Source organism: Argiope bruennichi, chromosome 5 (assembly GCF_947563725.1).
Source record: "Argiope bruennichi chromosome 5, qqArgBrue1.1, whole genome shotgun sequence".
Taxonomy (NCBI): domain Eukaryota; kingdom Metazoa; phylum Arthropoda; class Arachnida; order Araneae; family Araneidae; genus Argiope; species Argiope bruennichi.
This window is the reverse complement of record NC_079155.1, coordinates 60,608,363-60,631,636: the sequence shown is the minus strand read 5'-3', so window position 1 is coordinate 60,631,636 and position 23,274 is coordinate 60,608,363. Positions and strand designations below refer to the sequence as shown.

The following is a 23,274-nucleotide window of genomic DNA, read 5'->3' as shown; positions in this document are numbered from 1 at the left end:
GCCGGCTCTGAACTTCTCTTTTTTTTATGAAACAAAAACCTTTTCCACTGTCACAGATGTGGTAAAAGTTACAGTTAACGCAAGGTTTCCTTCCCCCTATCCTTCATAAAGATTATTTTTAAAGGATCTAAAATAATTCTTCGTCTTTTTAAAATACAATTTCAGCTCTTTATACTTCTGATAGAAACCAAGAGAAATTATTATTGTCAGCAGTTTTCAGTATTTAATAATTTCATGTTTACTAAAAAAAGTCCTGAGTCTCATCTGCAGAAAGAGAAGGGAGTTCTGTTTCGGAAATGTGTTTTCTGCTTATGTTTAAATAGGAATATAGAATTCTAATAATAATATAGTTTTCTATTATACAAAGATATCATTACGAATAAATAATGCTCAGAATTGCAGTGTTTTGTCTACGTTCATCCCAAAAGATTCAAACAAGGGGCCAAAAGAAGAAGAAGAAGAAGAAGAAAAAAAAAAAAAAAAAAAATGCAGGAAGTAATGGGAGGTGTGAAGAATTCAATGTTAAATTTATTTTTCTCCGAAAAGAAATTTTTTGGAAATATAATAATTTTTTTAAAAATTAAAAATTAATCATGAAATATTTGTTCTTCAGCTGTGATGGAAGTTTGCTCTTTCATGAAATTCCAAACGATTTTCTATATTTTCATAGCTGGTATTGTATATTTGATTTAAAAAAATTTCTTGCATCTGTGTTATGTGTGATTTAACCTTTCAATAGGAAAACACAGAAGAAAAAGATTTTGCGAAAAACTGAGTAATTAGAAGACCGAAACGAATTTCATAAAACTCTTTGTTTGTAGTTTTGAATATTTGTTAAGACATAATATTTATGGGATGAAGGAAAACTGATTTCTCTTTAAATTAATGTGATATTAATTCATTAATATCAGGAAGAATGCAGAGAGAAGAATGTTGCTGCTTATTTCTTTCGGATCCGATTGAAATAAGAAAAATTATAGAAGCTTTAAAGATTGCAAAGAATATTTTACAGTTATCACTTCAAATTCAGACGAGTTTAATGAGAAGTTCTCCAGATGAAGAGGCAGCTATCAAAGCTTTCAAGATTTTTTTAGATCTTCCGGTGTCAACCTTATCTTTGCAATATTCGCCTCATTTTTTAGCAACAGTTTTATGCTGTAAAAAGTCATTGGAATGCTGTTTACGAGTTAAAAACTTGGCCGATATGTGTTACACAAAATATATTGAAACTTTTTCGGAATTTTCTGGCCATGAATGTGATTCTAGCTTTATTTCTTTTTATAAGTCAGAAGTGAAAAGAAACATTTTAAATGCCATTGGAGACTGTATCTGAACAAGTGTTTGGAAAAAGAAATTGATATCATTGTTTTGTGACACGCCTTTGATAAATATTATATATATATATATATATATATATATAAAACTGCTGATTAATATTTATGAAACATACAAGATATTTAACCACCACTTGAAATTGTTTACATGTTTAGCAAAATTTATTATAACTTCGTGATGTCTAAAATTCTCTTTAATTATTTACCAGAAACTTTATATAATATGATGTACGAGAATATGAGTAAGTCTGTTGAAGTTATCTGCACAGTCAAAATAATTATATTAACATTTATATGTATTTTTCTAGTATAAATATCTTTTTGATTAGTCTGCTATATCAACATAAAATTCTACCATTGTAATATAAAACGGTTCGTTATTACACTACTTTATTTTGTAATTATCATTTACATCCTAACATACATGTATTTTAGGAAGCCTTATTTTTATTCAAATATCTTTATTAAAAACTGAAAACGTTAGTTCTTTAATTTTTTTTTCTTTTATCCAATCATTTTGTTGTTATTGTTTCTGATGGCAATTACCATGGAGAAACTCGCTGTTTCGAAGTCAGCGATTTAATTAGCGCCTTTTGTTTTAGTAACGCCAACTAGGGCCAAGAATGCGATTTTACTACTCACGTATCACTCATTCGCTTGCACAACACCTTTTTTATAGGGGGGCACATTCACACATCTCACAGATGAAGAACAACCATAACCGAACCGGGACTCGAACCCAGGACGCCCAAGTCATGGGGAAGACGCTCTACCCCTATGCTATGACGCCGGCGGTCATTTTGTAAACCATTAAATGAAAGTAATGATTTTACACACACACACACACACACACACACACACACACACACACACACACACACACACACACACACACACACACACACACACACACACACACACACACACACACACACACACTTTCCAAGTATTAATTTTAAAGCAACATAAATTCCAGTCGATTGAATTCAGTTTCTTGAAAAATAAAAACAAGTAATAACAATTTAATTGGTGTAAGTTGTTGAATTGGCTATTCATAGCAAATCTCTTTGTTTGCACCTACATCTTTTTTGGAATTAGTGTGAATAGATTCAGGATTATCTCGACTTTTCGTGTTTAAATAAAAAGATATTATTCTCAGAGAAAAAAAATTTAAGTTATAAAGTTATAATTATTAAAAGGTGTTGAAAACGTAAGCTAGAAAGTAATGATAACTTAATTACATCAGGAGTATTAAAAAAAAAGTGCTAATTTGGATTTTTTTTTTATTCGTTTCCTCTCTCAAATGTGAGTGAAATTTCTGTAATATCGTTTAAGTACTTGAATATAGAAAGGAAATAATCAAATCAACATTTACATTATTTATCTAAAAATTCGAATTTGTTTGAAAAAAAGTTGTAGATAAATGCCTTTGAGTATATTTTAATCAGTCAAAATTCAAGGAATAGGTTAAGGTGTTAGTTATTACCACGATTTCAAATAGCACTTCAATGATCGGTTTTTGAAACAAAGTCGTAAAAATTGAATATGAAATTAATATTTTATCTTGTTTATCAAGAGTAAATTCATTTTCCCAAGATCTTTACACTCGCGAGTCGTACTTTTTAGTGTTTTTCGAGAATCAGTTGCCTTAAAGTAAGATATTTTTTCAAATTTAATTTTTACTGCCACTTTTTTTTTTTTTTTTTGAGAATGGACGGCTATGAAAATATTTGAAATTTTTGAGCAACATTTTTAGAATAGGATATTTTCCAGTTTTCGAAAAGTGACAGATAAAAAAAAGTACTTATAAGCATTTTTCAAAACTCTGTTTAATTTTTTTAAGCAAAGTTAACTGAGTTTTTCACAAAGATAATACAACCACTGATCTGAAAATTTTACTAATTATTCCCTTCCATATAACATGTGCTTCAGCAGAATTATAAATATCTCATAAATTTAAAAAAAAAATTTTGTTTTAAAATTAAAATTTTAAATATATTCCTTATCTTATTAAACTATTATTAGCTTGTATGATTTATTGTATTAAATAGGTGATCATTGTATATTTTTCCATGCAACATCAAAGGTGATATGACATCCTTGTAATTCATTTTTAGCCCTCATTTATATCAACCACTCACGAGCACTCCATGCCATCTTCACTTTAACCCTTCCCACTAAAAGCCTTGCTAGTGTGCTTTCTCTACGTACCCAATCCTCTTCTTTCCCATACAAATTTATTGAGAGTTCATTCTAAATGGCGGGATAAAAATGTACTGTTAGTAAATGTAATGTTACTGTTTCACAGTTCATGCTATGCAACTCCGATCACTTTTCACATTGCCCGTAAGCTTTGGAATATCGTCATTCCACTGGTGGGACGGGAAGTGAATTGCGAATAACCGGCTTAAAACGCAAGGATTTACATTACTGTCTTAGTTCGTAAATTAGTTTTTAGACTGATTTTTTTTAAACTTTTTTTTTTCATTATCGATTTTTCATATCTTTTAACATTGACACTTTTAGATTTAAAAATTAATCTTTTTATTAAAATTTTGCATCCATCAAGTGATTAAATGGCTGATTGATTTTTAAAGAATAATCAAGATACTTATTATTATTTTTAAAAAAAAGCAATAACATCAAATAAAGTAATTTCTTTGCAAACAAAATACTTTTGAAAATTCAAACCAGTGACATAGCTCTTTATTTTAAACATCGATTAAAATTATTTTTCTTTCTGGTAAAATCAAAGCAGAGGTGGAACATCTGGATTATCAATAAATATTTCTTCTTGATCTTTTACACAAGAAATCAACTTCTTATTTTGATTTGCTTCCATATCGACGATTTTATCAATAGAACTCATGATGCTTTGTTGAGTTTCTTCATTATTCACACAGAGATCATGCTTCTCAGAAATATTCCTAAAGTATTAAAAAAGAAAAAAAAAACATTTTTATAGAATCTTGTATATATGTAGTAAAACAAAATCTGTTGTGATTGATACCCATTTAATCAGTAGTATCAAACTAATGGTCTTTTCGAAAGTATAAATTTAGATCCGAAATTTACAACATTAACATTTCAAGAAATTTGAAGGAGATCCGAACATTGTAGAATAATAATGTTTTAGGATTGATTTGTCTATCTTTATATTCATTTTTAAATTTTACTCATAATTTCAGCAAAGATAACATACACATAAAAAGTAGAGGGTGATCACAATGTCTTTCCCTGATTGCGAAGAATTATTACTACAGAACCATTGAGGTAATACTATAAAATTCTTAATATGGAATTGTGATCGTAATTCTTAAAATTTATTTTTATTTTCATTTTTAAGATTTAACAAAGAGCGCTACTAATACAGAAATAGTGATTTTACATTTGAATGTCATCAAAACGAAACTGGCGAAGGAAAATTTCACTTTCTTTTCGTTTCTTGAATTTAAATAAGCTATTACTATTCATTGTGTAATTTGGGATTTATAAAGTGTATGCACTCGAAGATATTGATATACTCAAACTCATAAATGCTGCGTCTAATGAGACAAACAAAATATTGATAACACTTGAAGAGAGATTTTTTTTTCGAGTTAAAAAGAATTGTTTTTATTAAAATTTACTGAAGTAAGTGTTTTATCAATAGTTTTATAAACATTTTTGTAATATATCGAAACAACCATTTGGCAAATAATAATAAATGTTTTAAAATCAAATAAATGTTTAAAATCAAAATTTTTATAATCAAAGAAAGAATCTATGACCATCATTTAAAAACATTGCAATGCACGAGAATGTAAACGATGCTACTAAAAGTTAAAAGCCTTATTGTGAAATGTCCTAAAAAAAAATTGAAATTAGATTAAAAATTGTATGGAAATAAAATTGGTATCAACGAAAAAGTATTTTTTTTTATGTTAAAATGTTGTGAAATGGCTTTTGTACAATTGTTGTGAAATGGCTTTTGTACAATGTACGCTTCAAAATTATTGAGAAATGTTAAAAATTTGTATTAATCATTAATTAAAAATTTGGTTAAAATTTTGGAAAAAATCACTTCTTAGTGAGCACCCTTTACCCAAGAAGTAATTACCTGACAAAGAGAGAGTTTATCTTTATAGGATTTCTAATCATGCATGTCGCATTCCTCATGCCGCAATTTACCAAGGTATACAAGTTTATAAACATTTGCCTTAAAGACGCAGGATATTCTCTTCCCACACATACCCCTTCCAAATTGGTTTGAAAGTGACAAGTTGATAAATAATATTCTATATCCTTTTAAATTATATTTTAATACGAAAAATATTTAAATTACATTTTGTGTTTACCTAGAAATGTTTATAGAATATAGTTGAATTAAATCATGTAGAATAATAATGAATACACAATATTAAAATTTTTCGTTATATTCTTTTATAAGTAAATAAATAAATGTGATAAATAAACAAAATACACCCCACCCTGGAATGTATTAAGAGCTTTTTTACAATAAAATTTATGAATGGACTACACAAAACTATTAATGATGATTAATAAGAGAATAGAAAGAAGGAAATTCTAAAGAGTTAGATTAGATTACTGAGCGTAAAGAGTTAAAAAAAAGAATTTGTTTTCAAACTTTAACTATGTAGAATCAATGCATAAAAGTTAAACATATTAAGAGAAATATTAAAATTAAACGAGAACAATTCAAAATATCATACCTTTTCTTTTCTTGATTGTTGCGATTGTCGTGTGAATTTTTCAAGCCTTTTCTTCCTATTAATACATCACTTGCCTAAAATATTTAAAATATAAGAATCCTTTTCTTTTTTTTTACTTTGATAAGGACGTCTAATAATTATTATTAACTGAAACCAAATACAGCAAATATAGCTTATGGAAATAGTTCTTCATTCTTGCTTTTATTTAGTCATTAAATTGTCGAATTAAAGAAACACGACGCATTTTACAACAAATCTAATTTAATTTACTAAGCATTTTTGAAAAAGGAATAATGTACTTTAAAATAAATTAAAAAAAATATTCATTACATTTCTGACGATTTTTCTTGAGAGACCTTAGATTTTTTTTTTCACATCTTGAAATCAAATTTAAAAAGTTTACGATCTGTTTGATAATTAATCGAGTCAAAAATTGATCTGATTATTAAATTATCTATCTGAAAAGAATTTTATTAATCTCTAGAATTCTAACCGCTTTCCTCTTATCCCTTGATTAATCATTCAGAGCGAAGTATTGACTTTAATCATCGGGGATTTATTTAGTTAATTTTTTCATTCCTTTATTAAGCTTCGAAAAATTTTACGCAGTTTTTCTTTCAACCAATATTTTAAAGTGTTAAATAATAATAAGAAGAACTATAAAATAAGTTGATAAAACTTCTTTTCATATCGAATTTGACCCTCTTCCCGCTCCAGAACCTTTGACTCCAGAAAAATAGCAATGTCCTTAACATTCTTCGGACCTCAAAGTAGATTTCAAGTCAAAATTATTATATAAAATTTCACAAATTATACTAATACTGATTTATTTAAATTAATTATATTAAACTAGGATAAAATAATTTAGCTTATCCAGCTATTAAATTATCTTAGAAGCTTGCATTTAAATACAGAGGATGTTCACACATTTTTAGGATTGCGGGGCAGTTTAATTATGTTTAAAATGTAAAGAATATTTTTAAAAAAATATTCGATCTGATAAACTTTTTTTCAGGTACCTAAGTCTGCATCATGAATTTCTGTGATACAAAGGCTTCTCTCAAAATTTTTAGGGTTACGATTTCCAATTCTGTTCTAGTATTTTTCAGAGTCCATCAATTGTGTTAATTTGCGCTTAGAAAGAACTCTTTGTAATAAACCAAAGGCACAATAGTCCATAGGTGAAGTGTCGGGGTCTTTGACGGAATATTTTGAAAACGTATATATGCAGTGTCTGTGTTATTTTTCAGTATGCAGTGCCTTCATTTTTTTTAAAGGAATGTAATGGTACTTTCGAAGTATAATTTGTGGCTTTGTCTTGATGATGTTTCAGTATTTGAAATCCATTTTTCTCTTTCCAATTAATAATGCTACTTATTTTGAAGTTATAAATTTTAATGCCATGCATTTCACATTTGTAGATTATGAAATAGGAATACTTTCTTCCCGGAAAGCGCAAAAATGTAGCCTTCAATCCAAAGCTTGTTTATGTGTTAAATTTTTGAAAGAAGCATACATTTAAAAGTAGCAGATGATATTTTCTCTTTCTTCTTTGTGTTTCTCATTTCAAATGATAAGCTGTTGACAAAAATTTTTATTTCAAAACATTCAATTTTTTTTAGAATTCTTTAATGTGTAAATACCATCGACAGAAATAGTATTTTTGGAATCATTTGCTAAAATTGCTTATAAGCAGAGACTGAAAATCTGATGAATAAGTCCGGTGTTGGAGGATCAGAAAGAAACTGTTCTATTTTTTTGTTAATTACTGAATGCGCATATCACGACGCTTGGATAATTACGATTTTTTAATGATTTTAAAATATATTTACTCAAACTAATTAAAATTATCTTCACAAAAACTTTTTCTGTTCGAAAGTTATCATTTTATCTTTACCGAATTTTCTCAATTTACGTACAAAAACCGAAATATAATTTATCCAACAACCATATAATTAGAAAAAAATATAAAAAAATATAATTAGATCCAAAATGAAAGTGCAAAAAAAAAAAAAAATGAATAACTTACTTTTGGCATGGTAATGACTAAATGCCCTGTTGTCTGAGAGCGTAGACATGTGCTCATGTCTGGGTGCACTTCACCAGGTAAAAGAAGTTGAAAGTATTTCTCTTTTACTTTCACTCGAACGTAATTTGGTTGAACATCCACTTCCAACAATGACGTATCAAGAAATCTATATCAGAAGAACAATTATACAGGTCTTTGATGAAAAAATTGTTAATGAAGCAAATGGTGTTTTTTATAGATTTTTGGATGCTAAATGCTGAACAAAATAATAATAAAAAAAATTTCATCACATACAGTATTATCCTAAATCGTAATTTATCTTTTTACAAATTTAGTATATTTCAGAACAAAAAAAGCACTATATATGTGAGTCCGATAAACATATTTATGGAATTAAAATAATACATTGGTAGTATAAACTACTAAATACGAGAGAAGAAACTATTTCAACCCAGAATATTCATCTAAAAATTTTGATTTCATCTTGATTAAACTATCGCATTCAGATCACAAATGGACAATCTGCTGTGATATGAAAATTATTGCTATGTTACTTGACCAGCAGAAAGAGTTTTTCACAAAATTTCCTTGCTTTCTTTGTAAGTGCGACAGCCAACACAGAAAACAAAATTATATAAAGAAAAAATGACCAATCAGGAAGTCATTAGATTTTTGAGTCAAAAATATTCGAAGAGGAAGTCTGGTTGACTAAAAAGAAAGCGTTACTTCCACCACTTCGCTTAAAATTAGATTTCATGAAACAATTTGTTGAGGCTTAATCAAAAGAAGGTGAATGCTTCAAATACATTTGTGACTGACCAGTTCTTGTGTTTATTTGGAACGAAATTAAAAGAAGGAGTGTTTATAGAATCAGATATCAGGAAAACAATAAAAGATAAAAATTTTGGGACTAAAATGCAAATAAACAAAAGAAAAGTATAGAAATTCTTTAAAAATATACAAGTAAAAGTATTAAAAGTACTTTCAAGTATTCTGTTTATTATTAGCGTTTTTGAAAATAGAAAAAACGCAAACTATAAATCTATTGTAAAAGTGATGATAAAACATTTTAGGATTTTTGGCTGTGATATGAGTTTAAAAGTTAATTTTCTTCCTAGGCTATGTTCATAATTCATCATTAATTAATACCTAGGCTATTATCCTGTAAATTTAGGAGGAATAAGTGAGAAAGGAGGTAAAGAAATAATGAAGTGTTTAAATGAAATAATAAAATCTCGTGACTTCAACTGTTTTTGTGTTTTCATTTGGTTTACATAGATCATGCACTTTAAATCGCTTTGAAATAAAAGTCAGTATCTTTGAAATTTTAAAACTTTATTTTTAGAGTTTTTTTTTTCCAAATTTGCCTGCAAATTAGGAATGAATTTTTTTTTCTTTTTTGTACAGTTGGCTGAATGATAACAACTTTGAAAAAAAGATGTATCTTAAGTTTAATAATGCGTTAAAAAGTTATGTACATTTTTTTACCATTTCCTTTAAAATAATTTTTTTATATGCATGATATTGAAATCTACCCTGGTGAAATTATCTGCCATCAAATATTTTGTTGTTTCAATTTTTCGTAGAATTTGTTTTAAAAATTGTGAGTGCTAAGATTTAAAGTCAAAATTAATTAAAAAAATCTTTGAAAGGATATGAATACCTCAAAACTTGGATTCCTTAAAAACTCCTATAGAGCTTAAACCGGCCCTGACTAAAGGAAAGGGAAGAGCCGATTATGAAGAAATGCGCCAGCACAAAAATATTGAATTAATAATTTTTTTTTTCAAAATGGATCTATGAAATTGCTATTTTATCTTTAAAAAATATTCTTTAAGCATAATATACTTTTTACCAATTCTTATTTGCGATTCAAGTTGCGGTAAACAAACACTCTACATCAAGTACAGATGTTTTTCATGCATCTTTGCTTGTCTCTTATTTTATTAATTAATAATTTTCTATCCAAAGTGCACGTATTGTTTGGAATAACGCATCAAAAGAAATTATATGTGTTATTGTGATTTTAAAATCAAGGTTTATTTTATTGAAGAACGATTACTTATATTAAATTATCAGCCTTAGTTTTAAATCAATTTTTTTGTAAATTAAAATTGAAAAAATGAAGATGAATGAAATTTAGACATCAAAAACAAAGAAGAAACATAAAATAAACTAAAAATATATAAATGACCTTTTTTAACATCATTTAATTTTTAATATTCTTATCTTACTCAGGTTTTATTCTTGTTTAAATTAAAAGAAATTAAGTTTGTATGGAAGAAAATAACGTAGTATCATTTTTAAAAAATTTCCTTTTATTAATTCATGCGCATTCTTCTAGTTAAGAGAGGAAGACCTTGTGGTTGATGCTACTGATATTCTTAAAAAGACGTTTTAACTTGCTTTTTAAGAAATTTTAAGAACAAAGAATCCGAGAAAAAAATACATATTTCATAAAATTGGATGTAAATATTTATTAATACATACACTTTACAGTGGAACATGTTTACGTCCATCTATCAACTCTTCCATTTCTTCTAGCGCGGTTATAATTTCTCTTTGATGTACTGTACAGTGTTCACTAAATTATCAATTTGTTTTGATGCCTACACGAAGGTTATTTTTGGGATGGATTTTGTCATCTTGATTCATGGATAGATGAAGAAGAAAGTACCATAACAAACATCTTACTTTTCAGACTTAACAGACTATCCTCAAACCAACCAACCAGAAGTGTGACGTCCACCAAGTTTATTTATAATGCTAATTTTCGGTGGAAACAGGTCCCAATTTTCAATTCTCTAATTTGTTTCCAAAGCTGATCTCCAAACTACTGCGTTTCCTACTATAAATCTGAATACATATGGGAAAAGAAAATGACGGAAAAAGCGTTTCATCGAATAATCGGATCATCATTGTCGTTTGATTAGTTCTATGTGTAAAAACAAATAATCAACTTATTTTGATAATTATTACAAGTTCTTGTGTTCTTTGCTCACATTTGTATAGAATGTTTGATTATACAGAGCAAATTCATTTTAAACTTATACATGAAGAAAGGTACCTGAATACTGCTAAATCAAGTTTGTAGCAATTGTTCTCTTCATCATCTGTAAATTCAAAATCCAACCTGTATGAAAAACCCAACACAAATTATGCTTCATTTTCAGAGTAAATAAGAGATTATAAACTAGAAATAAAATTTTAAAAAACAAGTGTTTATAATGAATCCACACATTTATTTCAACAATAAATTTTCAAAGAAATTGAGATTTGAGCTTCAAATTGTTTTAATTAAAAATATCTGGAAATCAAAAGTATTAAATTCGAGAGCACTGGAAGCTGTACAGTTTGGAGAATAAACCACAATTTTATCATAAGAAAGAGTATTCTTGTATATTCATTAAAATTAAATCATATAATGAATATGAATAAAATTTAATTTTACTTAAAATATATCTAACATTACTTTCGACTTTTGATTTGATCTTTAGGCGATCATTTAATATAGAAAATCGTTTTTATTCTTAAATGCATTAATAAAAGAAAGTTTAATTTTTTATTTTAATTTTTCTCACTTTCTAAAACTTATCGACTTATGTATTATAATGTATAAACTAATGTATTATATTTATAAACTTATCAGTATGTATTTTATAATGTATTTTTTTAATGTAATCGTACATTAAACTTTTCTCTATTTCACTAAGTGGTGCTTCTCAAATGGAATAAAAATTAATTGCTTAAATGATAGTCAAATTATGAAAATATTAAAATATTCTTCTGTTATCAAAAGCATTTACCAGACAAAAACTTTCAGAATTGTAACAATCCTGGAAATGTGTAAATAATAGATTTTAATATCTTATTTTTACAAAATAGAGTTTCACTGAGCAACTTTACTTTTATTTCATGACTAAGAATATATATGATATAAAAAATTCTCCTTTGATAAAATGAATGACGAGGTTTAAAATATCATAAATTATATGCACCTGGGTACTTGCACCTTAACAGTATCAGCGACAACTTATATGTGATGTTTCTCAGCATTAAATATTTGATTGTAAGAATTGATTTAAATGTAATCAGTGTGAATATGTTCGATAGTAATACTTTTTAAATCATTAATAATTCATATTTTGTAATTCTAATTTCGTACCGATAGCAATGAATTATTTTTAAATAATCAAAAATCAATAACATTTTAATAAATTATAAAATTTTAAATAAATCAAAAATATAAAACACCATAAATGCCATTATTTTGGCCCTACCTGAAAATGCTACTAAGCGCTATAAAAGCTCAGATGATTTTACAATATATATAATTATATAATCTTTGAAAGTTAAAAATTTGCATAAAAATTATTAAATGAATGAAAGAAATGTATGTTATAAGTGTTATTATGGAGTGAATTGCTTTTAATGCAGTGCAATATGCTCTCATATCTAATTATACTGAAAAGAAATATCAAAAATAAGTGCGAGCAACTAATGGCTGTCAACAGTTTAAAAGAAAGTAATAAAGTGTAATAGAAAAAAATAGATAGCCAGTGAAAAGCGGCTTAAACAAGAGCTAATTTGACGTTTACAGTAATTATGTAAAAAGTGTACTGAAATGAAAATACGAGCAGAAGAATTAAATGCCACAAGTGGGAAATATGATGGAATTATCAATTTTATCATTTGAATAAAAGTACATGTAAATATGAGCATTCATATGATATTTAGTCACAACAACATAATTTTCTAAGGAGGTCAGGATTAATAAAAATCATCATGTGAATGAAATAAAATAATTAAATTTTCAATTTATTTAAACTTACTTAGGTTCATTTACATTAAGGATTTTGCCATCATCAGTTATCAACTTTCTGACTAATTTGGGCTTCTTGGTTTCACTAAAAGAAGCAATAAAAAGATTTAGTGAAGCACGGCGATATTTAATTTTTATATTGTTTGTTTCGGAAAATTCTAAAATGGTGTCATGTAACTTCAGCAAGCGAATAAGAAATTTGTTCTCTCAGTCATTGCTAAACATTGTATTCTAATTTCGTTTTTCCATAAAACTTTGTGGCAGATTGTGATGAGTGAGGATAGAACCTGGGACCTTGTGGTTCGCAGTCCAGTAACATGACCATGATACAAAAGCAATTGCTCGGGTAGCGTAGCTGTTAGCTGGCTTTTAAGCTATTCATTACAATTTCCATAAGCACGAATGCTTTTTTTTGTTGTTATTATGGATCAGCGATAACAGGGATGTGGAATTGATTCGCTTTCCCTTCAGCACACATGGCTTTCCATCTTATCTGAATTATGATATGAAAGAGGTATGTTTAAAGTAAGAAAATGATCCATGCTTCATCTATATAATTGGTCACTTTCTTATTGGTTCACTGATTTCAAGCTCATCAAGCAATATTCTTTCTCGCTCACAAGTATCATATAACTTTTCGGAGCGATCCAGTATTTTTGATTTTTTCAATCAATATTCGATGCACAATGCGAATTTCAAATACAAATGATTCATATTTCATCTTGTCATCTTACAGGAATATGCAATCTAACTCCTTTTTTTCATTTTCTCGTTCGTACTGATTTCATTGACTTTTCGGAACGGGTGTGGAACACGCGCACTTATATGAAGTAAAAGAAAAAAATAATTAAGAAATGAAGATTTTTATTATTGATTACTTACTTATGCGTTGCAATCTGTTGTGTGTTACGTGATAATTGAATTCTATTCTTTCAGTATTTTATTTTAATACTCTGTATAAATATTTTTTTGCTCATTTTTGTAATTCTGGAATAGTTTATTAATATTATAATATATCTGTAAAGTTTGTATGGATATTGTTGCTATTATTGTGCCTGGTATAATGTGAATCACTTCAATAAATTTTAGAAACATAGCACGCCAGTTTTTATACCATTATTTATTTTAAAATATTAATTAATTAATCTCTAAAATTATAAGTTTTAAATCATTTTTTCATAAATTTCTTATATTGTATTAGTATTTATTAGATAAAAATCGCCAATACTTTTGTGTTATTCTGCTGTGTTAAGAAAATCAAGCAACAAGATTTATTTTAAGTGTGTAGAAAAATTCTTCTTAATTAGAAAAAGAAAATTAAAAAAAAATCTTTATATAAAATTTCTGCAAGAAAATGAACATTTGCGTTTTTGATCATTTCTCGAACACTCGACTTCACAATTTTACTTGGTAAACATGAGTAGAAATGGTATAAATGTATAATCGATTCACATTTAAAACACATTATCATCCATATTAATATTATTCATTTGTATAGTGACAGAAATATTTTGCATTTACCTGTTTATATATATTAGAATACAACGTACCTGTTAGTCTTCTTCCTAGATTTTTCCATATGTTTGCATATTTCAATGCGCGACTGCGGAGTATTCTTCGTTTGCTGTTTCCAAAAACTTGAAAAAAAATTTAATAGCTTTTCAATTGAAACAACTTTTTAAAAGTGATAATTTTTCGTTATAAACTATATTTTTATTTGGGCTTCACTATGCATTTGGGAGACAACCATATTTTATTGAATTTCCAGTTAACCATTTCAAATTGTCATTAAATGTGTATAATTATATGAAGTGTAATTAATTTTAATCCAAGTGCATATAAAATTACTTATAATGGCAACACGGTGTTATTAGATGTTCATTAAAGAAATATATTTTAATGGCACAACTTAGGTTTATTGAAGGAAATCTTATCATATGTATCAAATTATGTACATAAATTTTATCGTTTGTAATAAAACTAAACTATGCAATTTGAACAATTGCTTCAACCTAAAAAGGTCTCAGAAATCTGTATGCAGTTACTTTTTATCCCTTTTATATCCTCCACTCCCACTTCATGAAAATGTCGGACTGTAAGAGCGGAAAAATTGGTGCAGTACTGGATTGAATTGAATGCTTACATAGTTTGTTTTGGAAAAATGAAGAGTAAGAATTTTTTCTTCAATGTAAAACAGTTATATTTCCATTATAATTATATATATATATTGTATATATATATGTAAGCATATAATTTCCTAATCAGAAGACAGTAATCCTAATCAGAATTAGAAAAAAAATTCCTAATCAGAAAAAAAAAAAAAAAAATCCTAATCAAAAATAGAAAAAAAAAAAAAAAAAAAAAAGCATTTTTGCTTACTTTGATTGCGACTCTTCATCGCATTTTTCGAGGTCGTCCCAATTATTTTCCAATTCCTCTTTTATATCTTCAGTGTTATATTGCCTCTATTAGAAAACTACTGAATCAGAAACTTTGATAATGTGTATTTCGAAAATGGTATGCGTACTTCAAGAATGAAATATAAGGAATATTATACTTCACAATGAATTAAAAAACTTACATGTTTCAAGAAAAGTTTCTCCTGCTCTAATATTTCACTTCGAATTCTGTTATATTTCTATAAAAGCAATTGAAATGAAATTGTACATATACGCCCAAAATTAAAAGAAGTTAAGAACGTTCTAAAAAGATAAAAATTCAGTCAAGTCAGATTCAAAAGATAAAAATTCAGTGTAAACAAGTTGCACATTGTTTTTAGCACTTAATAATAAAATCATATTGTCATACCTGTAACGCTACAATTCTTTCAGACTTTTTGATTTTTTCACCATCAAGAATCTAAAAAAGTCAACAAATAAAAATATATCATATATTCACCAAACAAAAAAATAATTTTGTTAAGACACGGAAATTTTTTACATAATTTAAGGAAAATAGTTAACATTCCCAATGTAATGAAATTGAGGCTGTTAATTATTTAAAATATTATTAAGATGTTAATTATTTTTCACTAATTATTAAAAAGTCTACAAAATGAGAATTATTAATACATGTAATATATGTTGCTAAATAATTATCTTGAGTTTTCATTGTTCAAACAATTTCTGTAACACACTTTCACTGTGGAAGAAGGATTCTCTTGAGTACGAGAATGGGAAGCCAAGGGTTCAGTAATGGTTCAACACATTCACAAACAAGCGAAAATATACTTTATTTGTATGAGTGCTTTATTAAAGAATATATATGAATTTCACAACTACATTGAATCGCCCAGTTAAGTAAGAGAGCAGTAAAACAAAATTAGAAATCTTCTAAAGATGATTCATTCTGATACTAAAAATTAAATTCAACCAGGAAAAGAGATATAAATAAAAAAAATATGCTTCAAATAAAAAGTTTAATGGAACTCAAAAATAGATTTAGTCATAGCCAGATAGATAACCGTTACAACTTGCCAATGAAAAATGCAAATTCATATTTTCAAAAGCAATTATTTTGCAAAAAGTATACTTTGTATTAACTTAAAACTCAAAAGAGCAGCTTTTAAGTGATATCAATTTCATTTTCATATATTTTCCCTTTAATTTTAATAATACTTTCAATACATTATGTGTAATAAGGTTTAAAAATGCTATATTGCGATTTATATTCATTTATCAAAACATCCAATTACGTACTTTTCCCAATTATTGACTTACGTAATCACGTACCTTTCCCAATTACTAACTTATTAGGATTTTCACTCTCACCTTTATTTCATAATATATACACTTTTTAATTATTAGTAAACTGATTCAATTGGATTCACGTTTTTCCATCATATATAACATGTACATTTTTTAGACGTCTTCCATATTAAACATATAACAACCTAAAAAGTCAGTAACCTGGGAGAGCAAATTGGTCGCCAATGGCGGCTAGTCTTGTTTAGACAGTAATAAAAGTTCATAATAGATTATATATTTTATTGTTACTTACCATAAGTTGAGGCAGAGTAGCTATGACAAACTCGCGGTATCCTTCAAACTCAGTGCAAGGATTACCTGTTAAATAGCTAGAGGAAAAAATATAATACGACAATATAAAATAATATCAAGCAAATAGTTGATATAAAATAATATCACACAATATAGTTAATTCATGTGACATCAAAGTCACATGACCAATGTAATTGCATCAATCATCTAATATTTCACAGTTAGTGGTCCATTGCAAGCTTTCACGTCATATCTTTTTCTTTTCTTCAAACAAAATGTACAATGACTTACATCTTTTTTCTTTCAAACAATGCACTTGGCGTCCTTAATGTATATTTCGTATATAATGTATACTTCCTGATCTTTAATTTACTCCATTTATTAAAATTTTAGAATAATAAATTCTACAAAAATAACAAAATATTGATAAAAAAAAAAGAAACGTATCTAATATTATAAATCACACCTTAAAACATTTTAGTTCATAATTTACAAAATATAACCGAATTTATCCATTTATTTTAATTAGATGCAATTATGGATCAGTTTCAAAAGACGCTTTCGAGATATTTGCTTCATTGCTGGAATTAATAAAAAAATATCAGTCGCTGCATTTTTTCAAAATTTTTGTGTTATAAATAATCTATTGAGAAATGGATCGAAGTTAGTTGGATTTTGAAATATAAACTATAAGCATTTAAGTACAGATTTTAGTAGCGTGTCCGAAATTCATAGAATAGGAATTGTTTTTGGGTTGTGTACTTGCATAGAAGTCAAAACTTCTCAGTTTAAATGAAATATTTGATTAAATTCAGCTCATGTAGTTGATAATGTAAAAATGAAATTAGGATAATTTCATACTGATTTTAGACAAATAAGGTTTATGTATTTACTCTAAATGAGAAAGGTATCTCTAAAAGCTATAAAAAAATCCACCGAAAACTCTCTTACAGTTCCTCTAACTGATAGTTGTCCCGTAGAGACTCTATTGAAGTCAACTCTCCGATGAAATTGGCAGTGAAGTCTAATTTCCTCAGAGATTCGCAACCTAAAATGTAAACAATAAACACTAAAAAGTTAAACTATTTTCAAGAAACTTACATATTAATTCGAAGTGACAATATTAAAGGATTTTCATTAATTTTTTAAACATTTTATTTTGGTTTTTTTCATTTTCTTAAAGCTTTCATTTATTGGAAAAATAATTTTTTCTTTAACGCCACTTTCCATTAAAGTTTTAACATTTAATTAATTACTTTGTATTAATGGTTTTAATAGAACACTACTAAAGAAAGAAACATATTTTTAAGCATCAAATTTTGATTGATATATAATTTATACTATTTATTATTGGATATATAATTCATACTATTTATTAATGGATATTAATTCATAAAAATTTTATACCATTTCCATTTCCTTGATATTCTATCTGTATCTTTATTCAACTGTTTATATCACAGAAAAGAGCAATAGTATTTAAAAATATATGCGCTTTAAAATTTTTTAACATTGTTTGATTTTGAAATTAATATTTACTTGTAAGTACTACAAAATTTCATTTTTTTATTAAAATCATGCTCTACAATGAAACTTAATCAGAATGAAAAAAAAAAAAACATAACTTCATATCTTTAGCATCATCAATAAAAAAAAGAAAAGGGGAAATATTAATTGTAATAATGAAGAAGATTTGAATATCAATTCACCAATGAAATATATTGCTGCAAAATACGCTTAAATATCTCTAAACACATTCATCTTTACTATTAGCAGAGATAAAAAGAGAGATAATTAGTAATTCAAAAAATGTGAATAAATGGAAAGGGAAATAAAAATTAAACAAAGATTACCTTCCAGATTTTCAATTCGTGTTATATTGTTCAAAGTGAAATTGACGTATTCTAATTTTTTCAAACGTGATAAATTTTCTGAAATAAATAAATCATTATTAAAATTGAATTCCTTTTATAGTTAATAATATGATTAAAATTTAATTTATTTTTAAAACTAGTTGTCTTACCAATTTTTGATATCAAATTACTGTGAAGGTAAAGTATTTTCAAGTCTCTGCACCATCTATCAATGTGCTCTATTCTAAATAAGTTCAGGAAAAAAAAATTGACAGTAATTTCAAGTTATTATTGTTTTTCAGAAATTTTTTAGAAAGGGTTTCTTGAATATAAATAAATAAGGATGTTTGCCTTCATATTAAAAATAAATTTAAGTTTTTTTTTGTCAAATTATTAATTTGTATAATTTTTGAAATCACTTAATTTTTTATGAAAGACAATTTAATATATTTTATTGCAAGCTTAATTAATCAGTAAAAAAGAATGTAATGCACTCTTTACTCAGGAAATGCGAGAAATTCTTACAATTAAAGATACAAAACGTTTTGGCATTCGAAAAATGTGAATGTCAATTATGGATTAGTTAATTAATCAGGAAAAAAATAACAATCTAATTAAGCATTTCTCAGAGTAAAATTTTGAATTAAGTTAGATTTAAAACATATTCTTGCTTATTACTTTTCGATTTTTCAACGATTTTACTCTTCGGTGAAATCGTTTTATGCAGTGAAAAAAATAGAGCACTTTTTCGGAACTCTTTTATTAAAAAGGAGAAATATTTTTTTAATCAAAAATGTGGAGGTCAAATAAAAAAAATCATAAGAAAAAAAAACATGAGCACAGACAACAACAGAAGACCATAAAGCTATCGTGAGAAAAAGATTCCTATTCCTTCATTATAATAAAATTAAAATGCATTATAAATGTGATTACGATTCTAATTCACTTATAAGATTTTTTACTTATCCTTCAAGCCTATGCAATTCTGCCTTCTAGTTCTTTTTGATAATTTTTTTTTCATTCTCTAATAAAAGCTTTTGAAAGAACTTTTTTTTTATATTTATTGTTACTGAATTGCTTTTTTATAAGTCAAAAATTATGAAGTAGAATAAATCATAATTCTAAATTGATACTGTTTTTGCGGAAATGCTTACTTTTTAATGTTTCTTTGATGCAGAGAAACCTCTTCCAAACTAAAAATTTCGCAGTCATTGTGTTCAGCGCATTTTCTCAGGAGGTCTTCTGTAACTATATAAAAGGATAAAATTTTAAAAACCTTGAAGTAAAAATAAATAAATAAGTAATTAAAAAATGAGAATAAATAAAAACACAGAATAAATAAATAAAAATATATAAATAAATATAATTTTTTCCTTTTATTATTTTTTTTCTTTTCTTTTTCAAATCTTTAACTGTAATTATTGAGACAGTGAATGAAATAGCTGTGGTTGACTTCAAATTTACCGAAATAATTTAACGGTTTTTTACTGTTAAATAAACCTAATTTACAATTCACAATTTTCTTACTCAAGTGATGTATACTGGATTCTCATAATTTTACTACTGTGAACCAGCTCTTCCTAGTATGCATATTGTAAACGAGTTTATTATTTTACCATTAGCCAGATTTTAGTCAGAAATGTTTCAAGTCTGAAAATTTGTGGACTTAAACGTCGTCAATATCTGTCACATTGGTTTCTTAATCGTCCGACCAAAAATTATTTCCAAATCTTGTTCATTTGTCCTCCAGTCTACTATTTTGCCAAATGTAATCAATCTGTCGGCTTAAACTGTTGTTTGAGTATTTTGATTGCTTATAATACATTAACTTTAAGATGGTCTTTATATTATCATATTTGTTCACATTACTAATTCTCCACATTCGTTTCGAATCTGTGAAGACTTTTGGCGAAAAGACTATCTATTTTTCGCCGACAGGTGAGTGGGGCGAGGCGGAATTGAAATCTAAAGGGATGTAATTACTCCCCTTGCACGTCCCCCCTCAACTAACAAGGTTCTGACGGTAGCTATATAAATTGGGCCAGATAAATAAAGTTTGGTATTCAAATTTTACATCTAAAGAGTAGATCCCTATCGAATTTTAAAGAAAATATGTTTAGAAATTGATCATCTATCAATCTGTACATTCGCGTGCGCGTAAACGCTACATCTCAAATATGCAACAGTTTTAATAAATGTTGGTATGTGACCTTGTTACTAAAATTATAGTTCTATGTCAAATTTTAATTTAGATCGACCGAAAAAAATATTCAAATGATGTATTCTTGTTTCTTTACTGTAGTGTGAAGGGCAAAATTCTGATGCACGGCAGTCTGAAAATAAAAATCTGAGCACTCGAGGCATTCATGCCCTTTTCGAAAATCCACAATTTAGTGTGTGTATGTGTGTGTGTGGGGGGGGGGGTAATGAAACCTCCATCAGAGAAAAGGTGAGAAATTTTTGTAAGATTGCTTCCACTGACTTAAACTTTTTTTTTTTTTTGCTTGGAACAGCTTTGGTTAAACAGTTTCAAGGTCAATAACGTGACAATGAATTTCTACAATATATTGTTCACGTCAGAAAGACAATACATAAAATTAGATTGAAATCTTGTCTTGTGAATTTAGAACTCACGATATTATATCGATTTCATGAATTCTGATCAATGATTGGGCCGTGAAAGAGAAATGCTCAAAAGGGATTATGCAAGATTACTTCAAATTTAATTATAAAACATTTCTCAAACATCTTTTTATTCTTTGTGCCAATAAAGAAGAAAATTTGTTTAAAATGAAATTTCCCGGAAACGGAAATTCATTGAATATATGAATATGAAAATTGATGCAAGACTCATTTCTATATTCGATTCCGAAAATCAGAATGAAAATTGGAATAAATTTCACGAAGGCAAATTTTTAATCATTTTTTTAAGACCGTAATATGCAGACTCGTCTGTAGATTTTTTTTCTTTAAAAAAAGATTAAGAACAAAAGAAAAATAGTATTAAAATTATAAAAAGGGAAATCACTATAAAATCATTTACATAATATTGAATGTTGGTACCTTTTTTATTTTAAATTATGTTGTTGATGATAGTAATAAAACAAGATATTTAAAATTGGATCCATTTGCTTGAAAATTATACTAGTCCTAATTATTTTTTTATCATAAAATTGGTAGAATCCTAGCGAGTTTAACACTCATTCCAGTGGTATAAGGATAAATGTGAAATTTGTTTATCAGTTGGTTAGTTGGTATATAAAGAAAAGGAATAAAGCTTCGTTTATTTGTTGCTTCCCGTAATGAATGTTATTATTAATCAATATATTGTTTTAAGCCTTATCTTGTCAAAACTTTTAAAGAAAATAATTTATAAATTACAAATAATAAACAAAATTGGTGAAAGCAGATATATTGTCACGTGACTCTTAATCTAAATATTTTTAAATGAAATCTAGTAAGATGAAAACACGCTGTGTAGCAAATTAATGAAAACAGCAAGAAAGTTTTAAAGAGTTTTTCTTATTTGAACTATCATTACTAAGAAATTACGAATGGGATAATAAATGCTTTCTAATATCTAGTATTATTAACATTATTTTTGTGAACAATTAATTTTTAATTGTTTATGTAAAATGTAAGTATTTTTTAAATTGTTTATCTAAAAATGTAAGTATTCCTAGTAATATAATTAATATCTTCCTTATCTTGTAGCAATACCTAATATCTTAATTTCAAATTTTGCAAAGTTTTTGAATATATCCATATAAAAACTATTTTAGAAATTTTACTGAATTATTTATTAATTGCCAATTTTAGATTGTAAAAAGAATGTTTAAAAAATTGTTTTTCATGTTAAGTCTAAGATTTCACAAATTAAAATATTGAAAATAAAATAAATAAAATAGTGAACTCGAAATTTCGATTCCGATACAGAGTTCTATAAAAAGATAAAAGTGAGAAATGTTCACAAATTTATATTAAACTATACTGAATTCATGTAGATGTACTGTCAGAAAACATGAAAACAGAGAAAGAACTACTTACTAGCGGCCATCATAAAACACTTCACTGCTAGCAAGATGATTATAATGATTGTTAGATAAAAGACTTTCCCGTTGCTAAGGTATCTCAGATGACATCGGTTGCTATGGATCGCGTGAAGAGAAAATTGTGTTTCCTGATACACAGCTTTAAGAAAGAAATGTCTATATATAGAAAAGCTAACGTACGTGGCACAAAAACGCTGTTATTATTTATTGTAGAATAGCAACAATTAAACATAAAGAAACCGTCATATGAAAGTTTTAAATCCTTTTATGAGCATTTTTATGACAGCCTTTAATTCAAGCTTCGCTTAGCTAATCAACAGAACTATATAATATTATTCGAAATTCTCTGGAGAAGATTTGCTTGTTTTACACCAAAAACTCCATTCAGTCAGGGGAAAAAATAATCTAAAAGAAATTAAAATTTTAAATATTGACGTCAATCAAACTTTAATCGAACGTTAAAATAGGCTTAAC

At 26.9% G+C, this 23,274-nt stretch overlaps 1 protein-coding gene across 1 annotated transcript; it reads right to left on the bottom strand.

Annotated features, from left to right (window-relative positions):
* Positions 1–4,083: 4,083 nt before the first annotated feature.
* LOC129968275 (dynein axonemal assembly factor 11-like) lies at positions 4,084–22,805 on the bottom strand. Its single transcript, XM_056082131.1, has 15 exons — positions 22,796–22,805; positions 19,903–19,996; positions 18,919–18,992; positions 18,749–18,826; positions 17,847–17,943; positions 16,897–16,972; positions 15,706–15,756; positions 15,479–15,535; positions 15,277–15,362; positions 14,448–14,534; positions 12,908–12,982; positions 11,143–11,208; positions 8,076–8,241; positions 6,047–6,120; positions 4,084–4,261 (listed from the first exon to the last, which is right to left on the bottom strand). Exons 1-15 carry the CDS (start codon positions 22,803–22,805, stop codon positions 4,084–4,086), a joined length of 1,269 nt encoding a protein of 422 aa, XP_055938106.1.
* Positions 22,806–23,274: the final 469 nt, after the last annotated feature.